The following is a 20,963-nucleotide window of genomic DNA, read 5'->3' on the forward strand; positions in this document are numbered from 1 at the left end:
TAAGGGCTCTTCTTTTTCTTTCCAATCTAAGATAGAGAAAAAAACTAAAGAGGAGACATCACAGAATGAGTTTCTTGATTTCTCCAGAGTGGCAACGATTCTACGAATAGATACACAGTGCTGAAAAGTAGCTAGATGGGGAGTCAGGCGGTAACACAGCGGGTTAAACGCAGGTGGTGCAAAGCGCAAGGACCAGCGTAAGGATCCTGGTTCGAGCCCCCGGCTCCCCACCTGCAGGGGAGTCACTTCACAAGTGGTGAAGCAGGTCTGCAGGTGTCTCTCTTTCTCTCCCCCTCTCTATTTCTCTGTCCTATCCAACAACGATGACAATAATAACTACAACAACAATAAATAAAACAACAAGGGCAACAAAAGAATATATTTTTTTAATTAGCTAAAGAAACATAAGAAATCACTGTGGGGGGAGGGGTGCAGTGGAATCAATCTCTGAAAATCTCTAGAGATATCAGCCTCAGGAAAACATATATATATAAATATATATATATATTTTTTTTCCTTTTCTTTTTCCATAGCACTGCTCCACTCTGGCTTATGATGTGGAGGATTGAACCTGGAACTTGTCTATGGCCATAGCACCCTGAACACGCCCGATCTCCTCTGAAACTGGGACTTTGGAGCCTCAGGCATGAGTCCTTACACTGTCCTCCCAGCTCCAGACACATTTTTTTTTTTTTTTGCCTCCAAGGTTATTGCTGGGCTTAGTGCCTACACCATGAATCCACTGCTCCTGGAGGCCATTTTTCCCCCTTTTGTAGCCTTGTTGTGGTTATTATCGTTGTTGATGTCATTCATTGTTGGATAGGACAGAGAGAAATGGAGAGAGGAGGGGAAGACAGAGAGGGGGAAAGAAATATAGACACCTGCTTCACCGTTTGTGAAGTGACTCCCCTGCAGGTGGGGAGCCGGGGGCTCGAACCAGGATCCTTACACTGGTCCTTGCGCTTTGTGCCACCTGCGCTACCGCCCAACCCCCCCTTCTTCTTTTTTTTTTAAATTTATTTATTTATTTATTCCCTTTTGTTGCCCTTGTTGTTTTATTGTTGTAGTTATTATTGTTGTCGTCGTTGTTGGATAGGACAGAGAGAAATGGAGAGAGGAGGGGAAGACAGAGAGGAGGAGAGAAATATAGACACCTGCAGACCTGCTTCACCTCTTGTGAAGCGACCCCCCTGCAGGTGGGGAGCCGGGGGCTCGAACCAGGATCCTTACACCGGTCCTTGCGCTTTGTGCCACCTGCGCTACCGCCCAACCCCCCCCCCCCTTCTTTTTTTTTAACCAGAGCACTACTCAGCACTCAGCTCTGGTTTTGGGAGGGACTGAATCCGGGACTTCAGACACTCAGGCATGAGAGTCTCTTTGCATTACCATTATGCTATCTCCCTCTGCCCCAGACACATAATTTTCTAACCTATATCTCCAAATCCATCCTTAGCTTCCTTCCCATCCACACACGGGTAAAGTCCTAACCCAGGGTCTGGGTGGTGGCACACCTAGTTATGTGTACATTACAATGCGTAAGGACCTGAGATCAAGCCCCTAGTTCCCACCTGTAGGGGGAAAGCTTTGCGAGTGGTGAGGTAGTGTGTTTCACAAAGGTGTGGGGGTTAGGGTGGACAGAGAACAAGGGGGACAAGCCTAATTATTCAGCTCCTCTTCTAGGCAGTATTATCTACTGAGTTGTTACTGTTATACAGAAAGAGAAATCAAGAAAGGAGGGGGAGATAAAGATGGACAGAAATACAGACACTTCCAAGACTGCTTTACTGCTCATGAAGCTTTCCCCTCCTGCAGGCAGAGACTCGGGTCCCTGCACATTGTAACATGTCTGCTCTACTAATTATGTCACTGCCTGGTCCTGAGGTATCGCCTTGTTACCTAGTTAACTGCCATAGGACACAAGGAAGATGAAATGAATAAACAGTCCAGGCATTTCTTTTATTACCAAAAACAGCTGTTACCCACACACTTGACCCTGTCCCTGAGGATAACCATCAAAGTCCCTGGGGATATAAGGGAGAAGGGTTCAAAGGGAAATGGCTCCCTGATTGACAAATGCCTTAACTGTGAGGAAGGGCCCTTGTTGGGGACCAGTCACACTTTCTCCTGGGCCTAAGGACCCCTAAATAAAGGAGTGGATGTGAGATGACAAAGGATTTTAATCTCTGTTTTACTTCATCTAAGGGATCAGGACTAAACCCGATGCTAGTCCCTTCTATGAGAACACAGAGAGAGCAGGGTGTCTCCCTTAAAGATTTCCAAATTCCTCAGGCTCCACGAAAGGTGGTCTGGCAAAAAACATTCTAGAATCTGCCAGATGATGCAAGTCCAGTTCAGAATGGGCTGTTCTGTTCTCAGTGCCACTCCCAAAGGCATCCACTGGCAAGAGCTGCCCACTGGGGGCACTACCATCAGCCTGGCTTGAACCCCAGGGCCTAGGTTGAGAAGGCTCAGGCTTTGTCTGTGTCCTTCACAACATCTGGGCTTCTGGCTCCTCAGCTATTCCCTGAAGCTTTTCCACGATGCCCCCTAAGGGGGGCTCAGGGTCTGGCGGGGGCTCTCCAGGGGTTTCTGCCAGCACATAATAGACAATCTCTCTAGCACCCTGGGCATTGGTCTGATTCACCATGTGGATGACAGAGCTGGGAGTGTCCTGAGAGGCAGAGAGAGACATCTCCTCACTGACCCCGCCCTCCTCTTCCTCTTCAGCCTCTTCCTGGGATCCTGACTCGCCTGGCACTGACTCGAGAATGATGCCCTGCAGGCTGCTCTCATTCAGGGCTGCTCCTAGGTCCGACTCCTCCTGTGGCTGCCGCAGCAGCTGCTGTGTCAGTTCCATGCTCTCATAGCGGACCAGCTGCAGTCGCATGTAGCCATCTTCATGCTCCTTGTACCTGGAGAAGGAACACAAAACAGAGTACATGTGCACCTGGGATTAGTGGAAATGCTAAGCAGGGAAAGCACAGGACTTACATGCAAGAGGCCACAGATTTAATCCCTTGATATGTGCCGATGCACAGATCTGCACTCTTGCTCACAAAATAAGTAACTGAACAATAACACAGTAACACAGGGAGGGGGAAGAATGGTCTCAAAATAACAAGGTAAAGGACAAATATGAGAAAAGCAGCTGTGGAATTCGTTTTTTTAAAAGATTGTCTGACTGAAAGTATGAGAAAGAGAGCAAGAGAGAGAGCTCAGACTATCATTCCAGCATATGCAGTGCTGGGAATCAAATCCAGAGGCCTCAGGCATGCAAGTCCTATGAGCTACCTGCTGAGCCACCTCCTCTGCAATGATGTCCTAGGGTCCTAGGCACTGGGAAATTAAGACCAAAAAAAAAAAAGTTTTTTTAATGGAATATATAGAAGAGGGCACCTCAATACTCAAAATGAAAATTTTCAGAGACAATACAGAAAGCCAAAATGAGACAGAAACTGTCTGTGATGCAGAGGATTAGGTCCCTAAGCCTCTAGATCTATTTACAAGAGTTTCTGTGACCTCTACTGGGTTTAGCACCAAGCCTTGGATTGAAAACTCGAAAGACAACCTTTGCCCCACTGCTATACTTTGAACCTTCAGAGATGGTGAACATGAAAGTTTTGAATTTGTTGCAACAGTACAGATATCAGTGTGTACAGCTGTAACGCCGAGGGTTAAGAGACATACCGAAAACGGGGGTGTCCTGAAGGCCACTTGAATTGATGCTTCTTTCGAAGGTGCACAGTGAGGTTGTTGCCCCTTGTGAAACATTTGTCACACACATGGCATTTGTACCTTGGCTCTGAGTCTCCCTGATGGAGAAGGAAAGGAGAATAAGCTCTACCGCGCACCCCACCCCTCCCACTCTTTCAAGCCCTGCTCTACCACTGGCCCCACTCACTTCATGCACTTTGCGGTAATGGGACTTGATAGAGGACAGAGACCGGGCAGTGAAGCTGCAGTTCTGGAAATCACATTTGTAGGCCGGCTCTTTGCTATGGGTATCCAGATGCTTCCGGAGGTCAATCAGATTCTTGCAGCTACCAGGAGAAGCAAGGATGGGTTGGAGAGTATGGAGGACCCTGAAACATGATTTCTGGTTTCTCTGATTTCAGGCCCCTGGATCCTCTTACCTGTAGTCACAACAGTCACATTTAAAGGGTCGGTCCTCGCTATGGCGAAAGCGCATGTGGTTGCGTAGAGACGATGGCAATGGGCAGGTCATGTCACACAGAGGACACTTATAGTGATTCACTGAGGGGAGCAGAGAGGAAACTTGTGGCCTGAGGGCCATGGAGCCTTGGAGGGCAGCAGCGGGTGGGGATCGGGAAGGAGTAGTTGGTTACTCACCGTGGTTACGCATGTGGTCTCGCAACAGTCTCTCTGTGGCAAATCTCTTGGAACAATGAGAGCACTGGAAGCGTTGCCCTGGGATGTGGACAAGTGTAAGAAAGTAAGGGTTATGCGAGATGTTGTGGAGGCACACAGAAGACAGCACCTGGGAGAGGGGCACCATCCCAGGCAGAAAGGAACCACCCAAGCAGAAAAGGGGAGCTTGGGGAACTATGGATGGACACAGCATCATGGACAGAGCATGGGACACAGGAGTCAAGAACCTGAGTTAGAATCCTGGCTCCACCACTTACTAGTGTGTGATCTCAGGTAAGTGATTTAACCTTTCTGTGCCTCAGTTTCCTCATCTGCAAAAAGGGGGGGGATAAGATGCCTACCTCATGAGGCTGTTGTGGGGAGTCACTGAGGTAACTGGTAGGGCACAGTCAGCACTGAATAACAAAGACTATTGAATCTAAACCAGTGAAGGCACTGCAGGTGACTTATTCCATAAAGTAGGCAGGGTTGCAGATTCCTTCAGTGGCCCCCCACCCTTGGGAATGTGCTCCCCTGCCCCCAGGCTGGACAGACTGCACCCAACCCTGTTCTCTGATTGCTTACGATCCAATGAGCTTTGCCGTCGAATGTGATCCAAGAACTTGGTGTTGTTGGCAAACATGCCCCCACAGGTGGGGCAGGCTACCACCTTCTCCTGGGTATGGCTGCGGAGGTGTTCTCGAAGCTTACATCGGTCCTTGAATGTACAGGTGCAGTCTGGAAGGAAGGCCCAGTTAGGGTCCAATCACAAACCACAAGAGCAGGCAAGGTATGCCCAAGTGTCTCCAGCTAGTAGTCTCATCCCTAGCTGCTATGGACCCTCAGGAGCCCCAGGGTGTCTCTAAAGGCCAGAAGTTAAGAAGTGGCCCTACCTTTCCAGCCACACTGCACCATCTGGTTGTCCTTGCCGACTGCCTGGTAATCACAGCACATGCTGTGCGCCTCCACATGCCGGTAGAACCACTCGGGATTGTCAAAGGAACGCTGTGCCAAGAGCAACTTGGGGTAAGGAGTGAGGACAGGTAGAGAGATTCTTGCCCCTAATGTGTCCAGAAGGTTTTGTTGTTGTTGTTGTTTGTTTTTAATGCAGCACAGGGGCTTCAGACACCATCATTCAACAGCCTTACCCCAGGACAACAATTTCATTCATCTACATTATTTATCTTGATTTATTTATTTTTACCAGAGCACTGTTAAGTTCTGATTTATGATGGTGCTGGGGATTAAACCTAGGAACTCAGAGTTTTCGGCATGAAAGTTGTTTGTATAAGCATTATGCTGTCTCCCTAGACCTCACTCATCTATTTTAGAGGGAGAGAAAATAGGAGAAAGAGAGAGAGAAAGGAAAAAGTGACACCATACCACTACTCTACCATCCGTGGAGCTCCCCCCCCCACTGTTGTCCAAAGTGCTCTCACATGGCTCAAACTCAGGACCTTGTATATAGTAAGGCACATGCCCTACCAAATGAACTATGGTCAACCCTGAAAAGGGATATACACACACACACACACACACACACACACACACACACACACATATTGGCCTTCATTCAAATTAGTTTGGCAAGAAGAGGAAAATCTGAGCAAGAAGCTACCTGGATTTGAGAGAAATTCCAGTAGGGACCTCAGAAATGCAGCGCACCCCAGAACGGTTCTAAGACACACTGAGTTAAGGTTCCCAAATTTCTCACAACCCTGTTATCGGCACTGTTTACTAACCTCACAGTGCTCCCACATACAAAGGAAGGGGTCAGGGATGTCAGGAATGATGTTGCGACTCTGGAAATCCAGGATGCAGGGGCTGAGGTCGGCCTGGCTCTGCAGGGCTTGCAGTCCCCACTGTTTCAGCTTGGTATGGTAGCAGTGGAAGTAGACATGGCGGATGAGATCAGCTGAATTGTCCACAGAGCAGAAGCCACAATCCTGCCACAGACAGGAGAATTCTTCCTCTGCAGAAAGAGGTTTAAAAAGAAGTCTGTTAAGCACAGGTGGCACAAAGTGCAAGGACTGGAGTAAGGATCCTGGTTCAAGCCCCCGGCTCCTCCTCTACAGGGGAGTCGCTTCACAAGTGATGAAGCAGGTCTGCAGGTGTCTATCTTTCTCTCCCCCTCTTAGTCTTCCCCTCCTCTCTCCATTTCTCTCTGTCCTAGCCAACAACAACAACATCAAAAACAACAACAATAAAACAAAAACAGGGCAACAATAGGGAATAAATAATTAAAATAATAATAATAAATAAACAGAAGAGTCTGAGGGGTCAAGCAGTGGTGCACCAGGTTAAGCGCACACATTACAGTGTACAAGGACCAAGGTTCAAGGCCCTGGTCTCCACCTGCAGGGGGGAAGCTTCACAAGTGGTGCAGCAGGGCTGCAGGTGTCTCTCTACCTAGCCCTCCCCTCTCAATTCCTGTCTCCATCCACCAATAAATAAAGAAATATTTTTTTTAATTAAATAGAAATTTAAAAAAAAAAGTCTGACATTCCAATGCTCAGCTCTCTTACCTGCAATACTTAACAATAAATGAGGAGGGGAGTCTCAGACCAATTTACCAGTTCATTTAGCAAATGCCAGCATTTAAGGCCCAGCAATCATGATTTAGGGATAGAACACTTTGCAAGTCCTGGACCTGGGACCGGGCAGTGACACACCTAGTAGAATGCACGTGATGCCATATGCAATGACCGGGATTCAAGCTCCCTGTCCCCACCTATAGGGGGAAAGCTCTGAAAGTAGTGAAGCAGGTCTACAGGTGTCTCTCCCTCTCTATCTCCCCCTTCCCTCTAGATTTCTGGCGGTCTCTATCCAGTAGACCTGCAGGAGAGAAGTTTCACAAGTAGTAAACCAGTGCTACAAGTGTCTCTCTTCTCTATATCTCCCCCCTCTCAATTTCTCTATTTAAAAAAAAAGGGGGGGTTGGGCAGTAGCACAGCAGGTTAAGTGCAGGTGATGCAAAGCCCAAGGACCAGCGTTAAGGATCCCGGTTCAAGCCCCCGGCTCCCCACCTGCAGGGGGGTTGCTTCACAAGTGGTGAAGCAGGTCTGCAGGTGTCTATCTTTCTCTCTCCCTCTCTGTCTTCCCCTCCTCTCTCCACTTCTCTCTGTCCTATCCAACAATGACATCAACAACAACAATAATAACTACAACAATAAAACAACAAGGGCAAAAAAGGAATCAATAAATATTAAAAAATTTTTTAAAAGGGGGTGGGTGGATAAGTAGCATAATAGTTATTCAAAGAAGACTCATGACTGAGGCCCCAAAGTCCCAGATTCAGTCCCCCACACCACCATATGCTAGAGCTGAGCAGTGCTCTGGTAAAAAAATAAATAAATAATGAAATTTTTAAAAAGTACCACCAATAGGAGTGGATTCATACTGCAGGCACTGGGCTCAGAGATAATCCTGGTGGCAATTAAAAAAAAAAATCTTATTTTAATTAAAATAATAATAATAAACAATTATTTAGAATTTCTTTATTGGGGAATTAATGTTTTACATTCCACAGTAAATACAATAATTTGTATATGCATAACATTTCCCAGTTTTCCATATAAGAATACAACCCCCTTTATAAAAAACTATTTAAAAGGCTGGGTGGTAGCGCACTTGGTTGAGTACAAGGGCCCAGTTTAAGCCCCCAGTTCCTACCTACAAGGGAAAAGCTTTGCAAGTGGTGAAGCAGTGCTGCAGGTGGCTCTCTGTCTCTGTCTCTCTCTACCCCGCTCCCCTCTCCATTTCTGGTTGTTTTTATCCAGTAATAATATAAAATAAAGAGTCCTGAAACTAGGAGGCAGTGCACTAAGTAGGATATTGAACTTGGAAGCATGAGGTCTCAAATTCAATCCCTGATGTTCCATGTGCCAGAGTGATGCCCGGGTTCTTATTCCATTCTCTCTCTCTTCCCCCCGCCTCCTCTATGTTTTGTGTTAGTAAATTAAATCTAAAAATAAATAGGGGCCAGGTGGTGGCGCATCTGGTTGAGTGTACATGTCACAGTGCTCAAGGACCTGGGTTCGAGTCCCCGGCCCCCACCTGCAGAGGGAAAGCTTTGCCAAGTGGTGAAGCTGTGCTGCAGGTGTCTCTGTTTCTCTCCCTCTCTATCTCCCTCTACCCTCTCGATTTCTGACTGTCTCTATCCAATAAATAAAGATAATTTATTGCAGTTGGTTTCTGGCTACCCTATATGCCAGAATGCTGCTCTACTTCTCTCATTTATAATAATATAAAAATATATATAAAGAACATATATATGTATATTTTTTAAACTGAGTTGGAGGGGAGCATAATAGTTAATGCAAAAGACTTTAGTGCCTGGGCCTCTAACATCCTAGTTTCAATCCCTGGCACCACCAAAGCCAGAGCTGAATAGTGGCAAATAAAAAAATTAAGAGTCCTTGCCCTTTGCATCATGTTTAATTCAGAAAATAAAATATTCAGGGAGTCGGGCTGTAGCGCAGCGGGTTAAGCGCAGGTGGCACTAAGCTCAAGGACTGGCGTCAGGATCCCGGTTCGAACCCCCGGCTCCCCACCTGCAGGCAGGTCCCTTCACAGGCGGTGAAGCAGGTCTGCAGGTGTCTGTTTTTCTCTCCCCCTCTCTGTCTTCCCCTCCTCTCTCCATTTCTCTCTGTCCTATCCAACAACAACGACATCAATAATAACTACAACAATAAAACAACAAGGGCAACAAAAGGGAATAAATAAATAAAATAAAATAAAATAAATTAAAGGGGAAGCAATTACAGAAGCCAGACCTTTTACCTTCTGCAACCCACAATGATCCTGGGTCCATGCTCCCAGAGGGACAGAGAATGGGAAAGCTATCAGGGGAGGGGGTAGGATATGGAGAATGGGTGGTGGGAATTGTGTGGAATTGTACCCCTCCTACCCTATGGTTTTGTTAATTAATACTTTCTTAAATAAAAAAAAAAAATGAAAATAAATAAAAGAAAATATTCAATAATCACACATATATAAGCTACAACCAGTTATTTAAAAAAATTATATATATATGAAAGAAAGTTGAAACATTCACTACCAGAGTTTAAAAAGAAAGCTGTCAACAGTTAATAAAAATGTGTCTGATTTAATAATTTATGCATACACATGCAGACGGAGGTCATTAACAAGGTTTGCTGCAAGACTGCCAGTAATTTGCCATTTGAGGTAAGTGGCAAATTCATCCCATATAACCTTGCTGAACGCATTTTTTAAAAAATATTTATTTCCTTTTGTTGCCCTTGTTGTTGTATTGTTGTAGGTATTATTGTTATTGTTGGATAGGACAGAGAAGTGGAAAGAGGAGGGGAAGACAGAGGAGGAGAGAGAGACACCTGCAGACCTGCCGGGGGCTCGAACTGGGATCCTTACACAGGTCCTTGTGCTTCGCGCCACGTGCGCTTAACCCACTGCGCTACCACCCGACTCCCCTGAATGCATTTTTATAATGGATTTCTAATGTCTTATAAGCAAACAAATCTTCTAGGCTGCCTTCTCCCTTGGGGGCAAGTTACATTACCTTCTCTTGAGTTCCCCCTTTCCCTTACCAAGCGGGTCTTCCTCCTCCTCCTCCTCCTCCCCAGAGGGGAGGTGCTGCTGCAGGTGCTGAGTGACATGCTCGAAAAACTCTTCCACAGTCCAGCACACAAAAGAGCAGGACCCCCATTCACACTGCAGCTCCAGGTCATCCTTTCGTGGAACTTTCCCAGGAGGTGGCATAGCCTTCACCCTAGAGGGAAAGGTTAAAATCCACAGCTGCCAAGAACACCCCCAAAGGCAGCTGGGGACAGTCATGCAGGCTGCCTGCCTAGCACTAGCAGGTGTTTCTCCAGTGATCCGTGAAAAATCCTGGTTTTGTTGTTGTTATTTGTTTGTTTGTTTCAATAAAGATTGTTTAGTAAACCCCCCAGAAGTTGCTGGTGCTCCTGGGAAAGAAGAACAAAAACTAACACTACTGAACATGTGCAGACACTGAGAACATTAGGAGACTTTTTTTTTTTTTTTGCCTCCAAGGTTATCACTGGGCCTCAGTGCCTGCACTAGGAATCAACTGCTCCTGGAGGCTTTTTTTCTCCCCTTTTGTTGCCCTTGTTATTTATTGTTGTCGTTGTCACTGTTGTCATTGCTGTTGGATAGAACAGAGACAATCAAGCGAGGAGGGGAAGATAGAGGGCGAAAGAAAGACACTTGCAGACCTGTTTCACTGCTTGTGAAGAGACACCCCTGCAGGTGGGAAGTGGGGAAGTCGAACCGGGATCTCCATGCTGGTTCTTGTACTTGGTGCCATGTGCACTTAACCTGTTGTGCTACTGCCCGGCCCCCTAGACATTTGTTTTTCTTTTTCTTTTTTTTGCCTCCAGGGTTATCACTGGGGCTCAGTGCCCGCACTAGAAATCCACCACTGTTCCTGGAGGCTATTTTTCCCCTTTTTGTTACCTTTGTTGTTGTTATTATTGTTGTTATTTGCTGTTGTTGTTGGATAGGAGAGAGGAAGGGAAGACAGAGAGGGAGAGAGAAAGATAGACACCTGCAGACCTGCTTCACCGCTTTGTGAAGCGACTTCCCTGCAGGTGGGGAGCCGGGGCTCGAACCAGGATCCTGACGCTGGTCCTTGCACTTTTCGCCATGTGCACTTAGCCTGCTGCGCCACCACCCAGCCCTCTCTCTCTCTCTCTCTCTCTTTTTTTAAGATTTTATTTATTTATGAGAAAGATAGGAGGAGAGAGAAAGAACCAGACATCACTCTGGCACATGTTTTACCGGGGATTGAACTCGGGAACTCATGCTTGAGAGTCCAAAGCTTTATCACTGCGCCACTTCCCAGACCACTGTTTTTTTTAACTTTTTATAATTTTCATTATCTTTATTTATTTGTTGGATAAAGACAGTCATAAATTGAGAAAAATAAATAAATAAATAAATAAAAAAGAAAGAAAGAAAGAAATTGAGAAGAACGGGAGTGATAAGAGAGGGAAAGAGACAATGACACCTGCACCCCTGCTTTCCCCCTACAGGTGGGTGCTGGGGTCTTGAACCTGGGCCCTTGTGCACTATAGTGTGTACACTCAACTAGGTGCACCACCGCTGGCCCCCCAGACATTTCTCATGACCCATCAGAACACCCCACCAAGAAGGAATTAAATTATTATTATTTTTTTATTATTTTTTAAAACCAGAGTACTGATCAGCTGTTGCTTATGGTTGTGCATGGGATTAAACTTGGGACTTCGGGGAGTTGGACGGTAGAGCAGCAGGTTAAACGCAGGTGTCGCAAAGCGCAAGGACCGGCATAAGGATCCTGGTTTGAGCCCTCGGCTCCCCACCTGCAGAGGAGTAGCTTCAAAAGCAATGAAGCAGGTCTGCAGGTGTCTGTCTTTCTCTCCCCCTCCTCTCTCCATGTCTCTCTGTCCTATCTAAAAACGATGACATCAGTAATAACAATAAAACAACAAGAGCAACAAAAGGGAATAAGTAAATAAATATTAAACTTGGGACTTCAGAACCTCAGGCACTCGGAGAGTCTCTTCTCAGAACCATTATGCTATCTATCCCTGTCCAAGAAGGAATTACTCCTATGGGATGTAGAACAATGCTCAAGTCCAATGAGATGGCATTGGAGAAGACCAGAGTTCAAATCCAGATTTCTTTGCCATTTTTTCTTCTTCTTCTTTCTTTCTAAGATTTATTAATTAATGAGAAAGAGAATGAGAGTGGTCCAGGAGGTGGCCCAGTAGCTAAGGCACGACTAGACTTTCAGGCATGAGGTCCTGAGTTCAATCCCTGGCAGCACATGTACCAGTTATATCTGGTTCTTTCTCTCTCTCCTCCTATATTTCTCATGAATAAATAAATAAAATATTTTTTTTTAAAAAGTGAGAGAAACGGGAGTCAGGCTGTAGTGCAGCGGGTTAAGCGCAGGTGGCGCAAAGCACAAGGACCGGCATAAGGATCCCGGTTCGAACCCCACCTGCAGGGGAGTCGCTTCACAGGCGGTGAAGCAGGTCTGCAGGTGTCTGTCTTTCTCTCCTCCTCTCTGTCTTCCCCTCCTCTCTCCATTTCTCTCTGTCCTATCCAACAACGACAACAACAATAATAACTACAACAATAAAACAACAAGGGCAACAAAAGGGAATAAATAAATAAAATAAATATTTTAAAAAAAAAAAAAGAGAGAGAAAGAGAATGAGAGAGAACAAGAGCATCAGTTTGGTACATGTGATGTCAGCGACTAAACTCAGGGTCTCATGCTCTTGGGGCTAATGCTTTAGCCAATGCACCACCTCCTGGGTGGCAGCCTTCCAATGCCTAATCACGTGGCTTTGGCCAAGAAACTTAATACTCCTATTCTCCTCAATAACCTCACCTTCAATAGAGAAAACAAAACCTTTTGTTTTCAATTTCATTCATACTACACACCAAAGATTATACTATGCAATTCACAACTATTCTTTAATTACTAACACCACTCTATAAAGTATGTCAGCACTATTTTTAACATGATTCATAGACAAGGACCTGAGGCTAGCAGAGGTTAACTGGCTTGCTCAACGCCATACACTAGTGATGTAGTTGAGGCAGGTCAGGCTAGCTCCCAAGTCTATATTTTTTCTAATCCACACGGCCCACAGGGGAGTCCAAAAGTTCTTGTTTATTACTACATCATAAGTCCCCCACAGTATATCCTTCAAAATGACAATCTTTTGCCATACCTTCCTAGTGGCTTATTCCACCACTCCCTGGACAGCCTCAAAACTAAAATGTGGCCTTCACTTGAACAGGAAACCCTATCTATCTAGTACATACTATATTTTGGGCAGATACAGCTATAAGGATATTTGTGCATGGAATAAACACTTGCTGAAGAAAATAAGTAAAAGACCAAAGGTTGGGAGTTGGGCAGTATGTGCTCGCTTCAGCAGCACATATACTCAAATTGGGAGTCAGGCAGCAGCGCAGTGGGTTAAGTGCAGGTGGCACAAAGCGCAAGGACCGGCAAAATGATCGCGGTTCAAGCCCCAGCTTCCCACCTACAGGGGAGTCGCTTCACAAAGTGGTGAAGTAGGTCTGCAGGTGTCTATCTTTCTCTTTCTCTTTCCCTCTGTCTTCCCCTCTTCTCTCCATTTCTCTCTGCCCTATGCAACAATGATGACAATAATATCTACAATAATAAAACAACAAGGGCCATATGTCCACACGTATCCATAAACTACTGCAAAATATATACCTGAAAGCAGAAGTACACTAGAGTATGCAGTGAGTATCCCCCTAACACTTCCTCTCCACTATTCCAAGTTTTGGGTCCATGATTGCTCAGCAATTTGTTTGGCTTTGTATGTTAACTCTCTTTTCAGTCACCAGGTTCCAGATGTCATCAGGATGCCGGCCAGGCTTCCCTGGACTGATGACCCCACCAATGTGTCCTGGAGCTCCGCTTCCCCAAAGACCCACTCTCCTAGGGAAAAAGAGAGGCAGACTGGGAGTATGGACCGACCAGTCAACGCCCATGTTCAGCAGGGAAGCAATTACAGAAGCCAGACCTTCTACCTTCTGCAACCCACAATGACCCTGGGTCCATTCTCCCAGAGGGATAGAGAGTGGGAAAGCTATCGGGGGAGGGGGTGGGATATGGAGATTGGGTGGTGGGAATTGTGTGGAGTTGTACCCCTCCTACCCTATGGTTTTGTTAATTAATCCTTTCTTAAATAAAAGAAAAAAAATAAAATAAAACAACAAGGGCAAGAAAAGGGAATAAGTAAATTAAAAAAAAATTTTTTTTAAAGACCAAAGGTTTTCAATCTCTAATATGCAAATATAGAGTTGCCTAGCTTCTTCCCTAATCAACCAGAACCAGGAAGGCTGGGCTGAGGCCTAGAAATCTGCCTTCACATCAGTACCCCAATTCTGATGTGAATTCTGAAAATAGCTCCTGAAAGCATCCTTTCATTTGTTGAAAGGTTCTAATCCAGAAACTATGCTTTTCCCTGTGTTGTCAGGCTGCTCCCAATGCCATTTTCATCCCTTCTTCCTCTCACTAAACACTTCCTTAAAATTCTGCCTACACATCTTTTACTTATCCTCAAATCTAAATATCTGCCATGTGTCCAACAGAAATATCATTCCTCCCATTCCCCCAAAGTGCTCTGCAGACACCTTCATTATAGCACCTGTGACAACAGAATGGAGTATGTGTCTCCCTAAGACTATGCTTCACTGGGTGGGGACCATCTCTGCTTCACTTTTCATTCCTGGCACTAGCATGGAGCCTTGTACTTCCATAAATGTCAGGATATGATCAAATTCCAGGAAGTCTTTCTAAACTACCCCACCCTTCCCATAACTATTGCCTATTGGTTCTATGGCTACCAGAGTTGATGCCAAACTTTCAACCTTATTTTTTAAAATATTTTATTTATTTATTATTGGACAGAGACAGACAGAAATTGAGAGGGGACAGGGAGATAGGAAGGGAGAGAGATAGAGACACCTGCAGCCCAGCTTCACCACTCATGAGGCTTCCCCCTGTAGTTGGGGGCCAGGGGCTTGAAGTTGGGTCCTTGTGCACTGTAATGTGAGTGCTTAACCAGGTGTGCCACTGCCTGGCCCCTCAACTTTATTTTTTAAATTAAATTTTATTTATTTATGAGAAAGGGGGGGTGGTGGAAACAGAGCACCACTCTGGCACATGTGATGCTGGGGATTAAACACAGACCCTCACGTCCAGAGTCTGATATCTTATCCTTTGTGTCACTTCCTAGGCTACTCAACCTTATTTTTATGCTGCCCATAGTAACTCAGGGCTGTTTTGTGTGTCCTACTCTCATGTACCTAAATGGACAATATTAAAGGCTGTATGAGTAGAAACCATTTTTTTCTTTTTTCTTTCTTTCTTTTTTTTTTTTTTACCAGAGCACTTATCAGTTCTGGTTTAGGGTGGTGCAGGGGATTGAACCTGGGACTTCAAAGCCTCGGGCATGACAGTCTTTTTGCATAGCCATTATGCTAGCTACCCCTGCCCTGAGCAGAAACCAGTTCACACCCATTTGCATCCTTACCACTGTATCCAGCATAGTTCTGAGCACAAACATTCTAAACACACACCTGTTATTAGACTGGTGGAAGAGGTGTAGAAGGCAGATCCTCTAGAAAAGAGAATGACTGAAACTTAAGCAAAACTGCCCAATGCCCACCCCCCTACTCCTGCCTTTTTTTTTTTTTTTTTTAATCCAAGCAACGCTCACCTCTGGCTCACCTCTGGCTTATGGTGCAGGGGGCTGAACCTGAGACTTTGAAGCCTCAGACGTGAGAGTTACCATTATGCTATCTACCCCTGCTCCAAATGCTCTCTTCAATGTCTCTATTCCTTCTTTAGTTTGTATCCTGTGCCCAGTTTGTTACTACCCTAGAGAGCTACCTGTCATCATTAATCAAACAAGTATACCAAATCAGGCACTGGACCAGTTGCCAGAAAATCTGAGTTGCCAGGCTAAATCCCAGCATCACCGAAAGACAGAGATGAGCAGTGCTCTGGTCTCTCCCTTTCTTTCTCTTTCATTAAAATAAATAAGAGGGAGACGGGCAGTGTTGCAGCAGGATAAGCACAGGTGGCGCAAAACACAAAGAGCACTAAGGATCCCAGTTCAAGCCCCTGGCTCCCCACATGCAGGGGGAGTCGCTTCACAAGAGGAAAGGCAGGTCTGCAGGTGTCTGTCTTTCTCTCCCCCTCTGTCTTTCCCTCCTCTCTCCAAGTCTCTCTGTCCTATCCAACAACAATGACATCAATAACAACAATAATAACAACAACAATAAAACAAGGGCAAGAAAAAGGGGATAAATATATATATATAAAAGAAAAGACATTTAAAGAAATAAATAAAAATAAAATAAATAAGAGGAGGGGTTGAGTGCGTAAGGACCCAGGTTTAAGCCCCCAGTGCCCACTTGCAGGAGGAAAGCTTCACAAGTGGTGAAGTAGTGCTTCAGATGTATCTCTCTCTCTCCCTCTCCCTCCCCCCTCCCTATTCCCCTCTCAATTTCTGGCTGTGTCTATCCAGTAAATATATATATTTTTTAAATGTTAAAATAAATAAGAGGAGGGAGATAGTACCTGAGCCCAGGACCACCATAAGCCAGAACTGAACAGTGCTCTAGTAAATAAATAAATAGGGCAGGGACTGGTAATATAATGGCTATACAACGACACTTTCATGAATGAGGCTCCAGAGTCCCAGGTTCAATCCCCTGTACCACCATAAGCCAGAGCTGAGCAGTGCTCTGTTAATAAATCAATAAAAATAAATGAAACACCAACTTTCTATTTTTCTTTTTTATTATTATTTATTTTTCCTTTTGTTGTCCTTGTTGTAGTTATTATTGTTGTTGTTGATGTTGTTGTTGGATAGGAGAGAGAAATGGAGAGAGGAGGGGAAGACAGAGGGAGAGGGAAAGACAGACACCTGCAGACCTCTTTCACCACCTGTGAAGTGACTCCCCTGTAGGTGGGGAGCCGGGGGCTCAAGCAGGGATCCTTGTGCGGGTCCTTGCGCTTAACCCGCTGCGCCACCGCCCAACCCCTCTTCTTCTTCCTTTTTTTAACCTGAGCACTGCTCAGCTCTATCTTATGGTGGTTCTGGGGCCTGAATCTGGGTCTTTGGAGGCTCAGGCATGAGTCTCTGTGAATAACTCTTATGATATCTACCCAGCCCTAAATGTCAACTTTTTAATGTGATCTTAGACAAGTCATATAAGTCAGTTTCCCATATGGCATGGTAACAACCACAGTTACATTGTTGAAATAGTATATGAATTAAAACAGGTAATGGATATTAGAATGCTTACGATAACTCACCACTAGAATCCGACAAACGCTGATTATTCGTTTCCTTGCTTCTGAGGATGAGATCATTTAAGCAAGAATTCTACAAAGCACTTCTTTTCATCGGGAGGCACAGTAAGAAGCAATCACCAAATACTTAGGAGTAGATACTGTAATGCAAGACAGCAAATAAATCCTGGATAGTATTCAGGAAAAGGGGGACTCCAGCTCCTGAACCTCCTAAAGACACATAGTTTGACCTAAGAGATAGGACTCTGATGTGTGAAAATAATTAACAAAACAAAGAGCCAGGAGAGGAAGAGCAGAACAGACACCCCAGACAGCAAGGAAGCATGGAGAGCTCACGCTAATGGGAGGGGGGGGCTATCCAGACCCCCCCAAAGGACTCACAGAATCAGGAGAGAAGGGAGATCGCACCTACCCCTTACAGCGTAGCGGTGACCGGGTACCAGGAGCAGCGAAGCCCCAAAAGGAAAGCAATTCGAGTGGGGGGTAGGGGTCGGGGGCGCCAGGAAGATCAGTAAGGCCAGGTTGCAAAAGCAAGTCTCGCCAAGAAATCTGGGTGAGACACTAGACTAACGACCCCACAGTGAGCTCTCCCCCACCGCTGCCCATAGGACCAGCTCACCGTCTCTCAGCTCCTGGGTCTCTCTTCTCCAGCTCTCCGCCCACTTCAGATCACCTCCGGGAGGGCACTTGAGTGACATTCAGCAGCACCCAATCGCCGCTCGCGGTTTCCTCCAATAGCCAATAGCTGCTGCTATTTACAGGACCCGTGCGCTACCAAAACACGGAAGGGGCGGGAATGAGGGGCAGAGCGACTGAGCAAAAGGTAACCCTCCCGGCGCGGCGAGGTTCTAGGCTAAAGCTGGCAGTGCATCACTCAGGCCCCCAATTACAGCAACTGCGCAGGCCCAGTCCGCCGCACGCACCAGGCATGCGCAGGGCTGGGGTGGCGGTCTCTGATGGCTTGTGGAAGCAAAGGAGTTGCCACGTTCTGGGTCTCCAACTCTGCCTGCCTCACTGCCTCAAACCTGGGAGGCGCCACCCCATCCTTCATCCTCTTAAGTCTTATCTCTTGACTTCAGTTGTGTCCTGGGCGATGGCACAATGGATGCCTTGATCCTCCTCCATTGATAAATAATCTCCTCAAAATTTAAATATTTATTTATTTTTTACCAGAACACTGTTCAGCTCTGGCTTATGGTGGTGCAGGGGGTTGAAGCTGGACTTTGTAGGCTCAGGCATGAGAATCTCTTTGCATAACCATTATGCTATCTACCCCTGCCCTATTTATTTACTTATTTTTTCTATTTATCTATTAGGGATGGCAGAGAGAATCAGAGCATCACTCTGGTATATGCAGTGATGCTCAAACTCGGGACCTTAATCAGGCTAGTGCAACACACTATTTGGGCCACCTTCAAGGCCACTTAATATCTCTTAAAGATTGATGTTTCTGTATTTTATTTATCTTACCAGAGCACTACGGTGGTGCAGGGATTGAGCCTGTGACTTTGAAGCCTCAGGCAAGAGAGAATTTTTGCATAACCATTATGCTGTCTCCTCCACTGTCCAGTACAATCTCCTTATCCAAATTTATGCCTCCTTAAATTCCCAGACCCAGTGAATCACTAATCCCTCCACTTAATCGAATCAAAAGCCTCACAGTTAACCCTGATTCCTTCTTCACCCTTCATATCCAATCCATTGCCAAGTTCTGTGAATTCTATCTCCATAAACACAGGACTTCTCAAATTCATCTCATGTCCATTTAATATTCAATGCCATCTCTCTAGTTTATCCAATCTGAATTTCTACATTAACCTAATTTGTACCATTGTGTACATTCTTACTTCCCTCCAAACCATTTTCTACCCAGCAAAGCACCTTTACAACATCCACAAAACAGTCTTGGTGCTATCCATGGTGCTGTATCATGTGGCGCACAATATCCATGAAATCCATTGGTTCACATCTGGTAAAGCATGCACTCTACTGTGGAACCATTTCCCCATCATAATGTCTCGTTTTTACTAGTTGTTTCTTCTAGAATGATCTAGCCTAGAATGATCTTTATTCCTCCTCCCCAATACATATTTGATTGGTTCCTACTCGTTCTTTTTAAAAATATTTTCTTTATGTATTTAGTGAGAGAGATACATGGAGTGAGACACTAGAACACCGCTCAGCTCTAATTTACAATGGTGCTGGAGACTGAACCTGAAACCCCCCAGACATGAAGTATATTTATATAATCATTGTTCTATCTCTCCAGCCCTACTCATTCTTTTGGTTTCACTGGTGATGTAAGTTTTGTCAAGAGTTCTTCCTCGACACCCTTTACTATATTTACCCATTATAACTTTTCTGGGTTATACAGATTTTCATTTTTAGATGGAAACAGAGATAAAGACTATGCAAAAGACCACAGCACCAAAGTTTCCTTCTATGCTGTTGGGGCCAGGGTAAAACCTTAGTCATGCACTTTCCAACTCAGCTATCTCCAGACCCTCTTTTGGAGTCTGTTGCCTTTTCCCTGTTTACTTGTGCATGCTACCTGGACTCAGTCAATGAGCCTGAAGTATATTCTTGACCATTATATCCCTACCCCTATCACTTTTGTCCAGGGACTGAAACTCAATAAGGGTTAAAGATGTGCTTGTTGAGTAAGTTATATACCTGAGTAAAATTAATTAGGATTTATACTAATGTATTGTATTTTTCCATGTCTAATATGAAAATAAACTGTAGGGAGTTGGGCGGTAGCGCAGCGGGTTAAGGGCACGTGACGCAAAGCGCAAGGACCGGAGTAAGGATCCCGGTTTGAGCCCCTGGCTCCCCACCTGCAGGGGAGTCGCTTCACAGGGGGTGAAGCAGGTCTACAGGTGTCTTTCTCTCCGCCTCTCTGTCTTCCCTTCCTCTCTCCATTTCTCTCTGTCCTATCCAGCAACAATGACATCAATAACAACAACAATAATAACTAGAACAACAATGGGAAAAAAAGGGCAACAAAAGGGAAAAATAAAAAAATTAAATAAATTAACTGTATATACTCAGAACACATTAAATGTTCAGTATAAGTAAAATGAACTTAAAGATGTCATTAGAGATAGCAAATCTATAGTAAAGTCAGAAATTTGTACTTGACATGTTATTTTTTGTTTTAAAGTGAATCTATAACTTTGCCCCTATTTTAAAATATAATTTCCAGGTTCAATCACCTGTATCACCATAGTCCAGAGCTAAGCAGTGCTCTGGTAAAAAAAAAAATAAGTAAATAAATATGAAATAAAAACAACAAGGGCAACAAAAGGGAATAAATAAGTAAAATAAATATAAAAAAAATAAATATGAAATAAAATTCAAGCAGCCTAGGTCATGGGCCAGTGGTAGAATGCTAGACTTGTAAGCATGAGATCCTGAGTTTGATTTTGGGTAAAAAGTAACACACAGGGAGTCAGGCGGTAGTGCAGCAGGTTAAGTGCAGGTGGCACAAAGCGCAAGGACCGGCATAAGGATCCCGGTTGGAGCCCCGGGCTCCCCACCTGCAGGGGAGTCACTTCATAAATGGTGAAGCAGGTCTGCAGGTGTCTATCTTTCTCTTCCCCTCTCTGTCTTCCCCTCCCGTCTCCATTTCTCTTTGTCCTATCCAATAACGAGGACAACAATGGTAACTACAACAATAAAACAAGGGCAACAAAAGGGAATAAATAAATATTTTTAAGAAAGTAACACACAA

At 45.0% G+C, this 20,963-nt stretch overlaps 1 protein-coding gene across 3 annotated transcripts; it reads right to left on the reverse strand.

Annotated features, from left to right (window-relative positions):
* Nucleotides 1-1,937: 1,937 nt before the first annotated feature.
* On the reverse strand, nt 1,938-17,987 carry HINFP (histone H4 transcription factor). 3 transcript variants are annotated; one of them, XM_016188374.2, is made up of 11 exons: nt 17,850-17,987; nt 17,234-17,370; nt 9,936-10,117; nt 6,111-6,340; nt 5,262-5,373; nt 4,954-5,106; nt 4,351-4,428; nt 4,134-4,254; nt 3,902-4,040; nt 3,688-3,812; nt 1,938-2,912 (listed from the first exon to the last, which is right to left on the reverse strand). In XM_016188374.2, exons 3-11 carry the CDS (start codon nt 10,105-10,107, stop codon nt 2,489-2,491), a joined length of 1,554 nt encoding a protein of 517 aa, XP_016043860.2. In that variant the 5' UTR covers nt 10,108-10,117; nt 17,234-17,370; nt 17,850-17,987; the 3' UTR covers nt 1,938-2,488. The 3 variants fall into 3 exon arrangements, with proteins under 3 accessions (XP_016043860.2, XP_016043861.2, XP_060035905.1); XM_016188375.2 differs by lacking the exon at nt 17,850-17,987 and adding an exon at nt 17,643-17,841; XM_060179922.1 differs by lacking the exons at nt 5,262-5,373; nt 6,111-6,340; nt 9,936-10,117; nt 17,234-17,370; nt 17,850-17,987 and adding an exon at nt 4,647-4,700 and having other exon boundaries at nt 4,954-5,030.
* Nucleotides 17,988-20,963: the final 2,976 nt, after the last annotated feature.

The sequence above is a fragment of the Erinaceus europaeus genome, chromosome 20 (genome assembly GCF_950295315.1).
Source record: "Erinaceus europaeus chromosome 20, mEriEur2.1, whole genome shotgun sequence".
Classification (NCBI taxonomy): Eukaryota; Metazoa; Chordata; class Mammalia; order Eulipotyphla; family Erinaceidae; genus Erinaceus; species Erinaceus europaeus.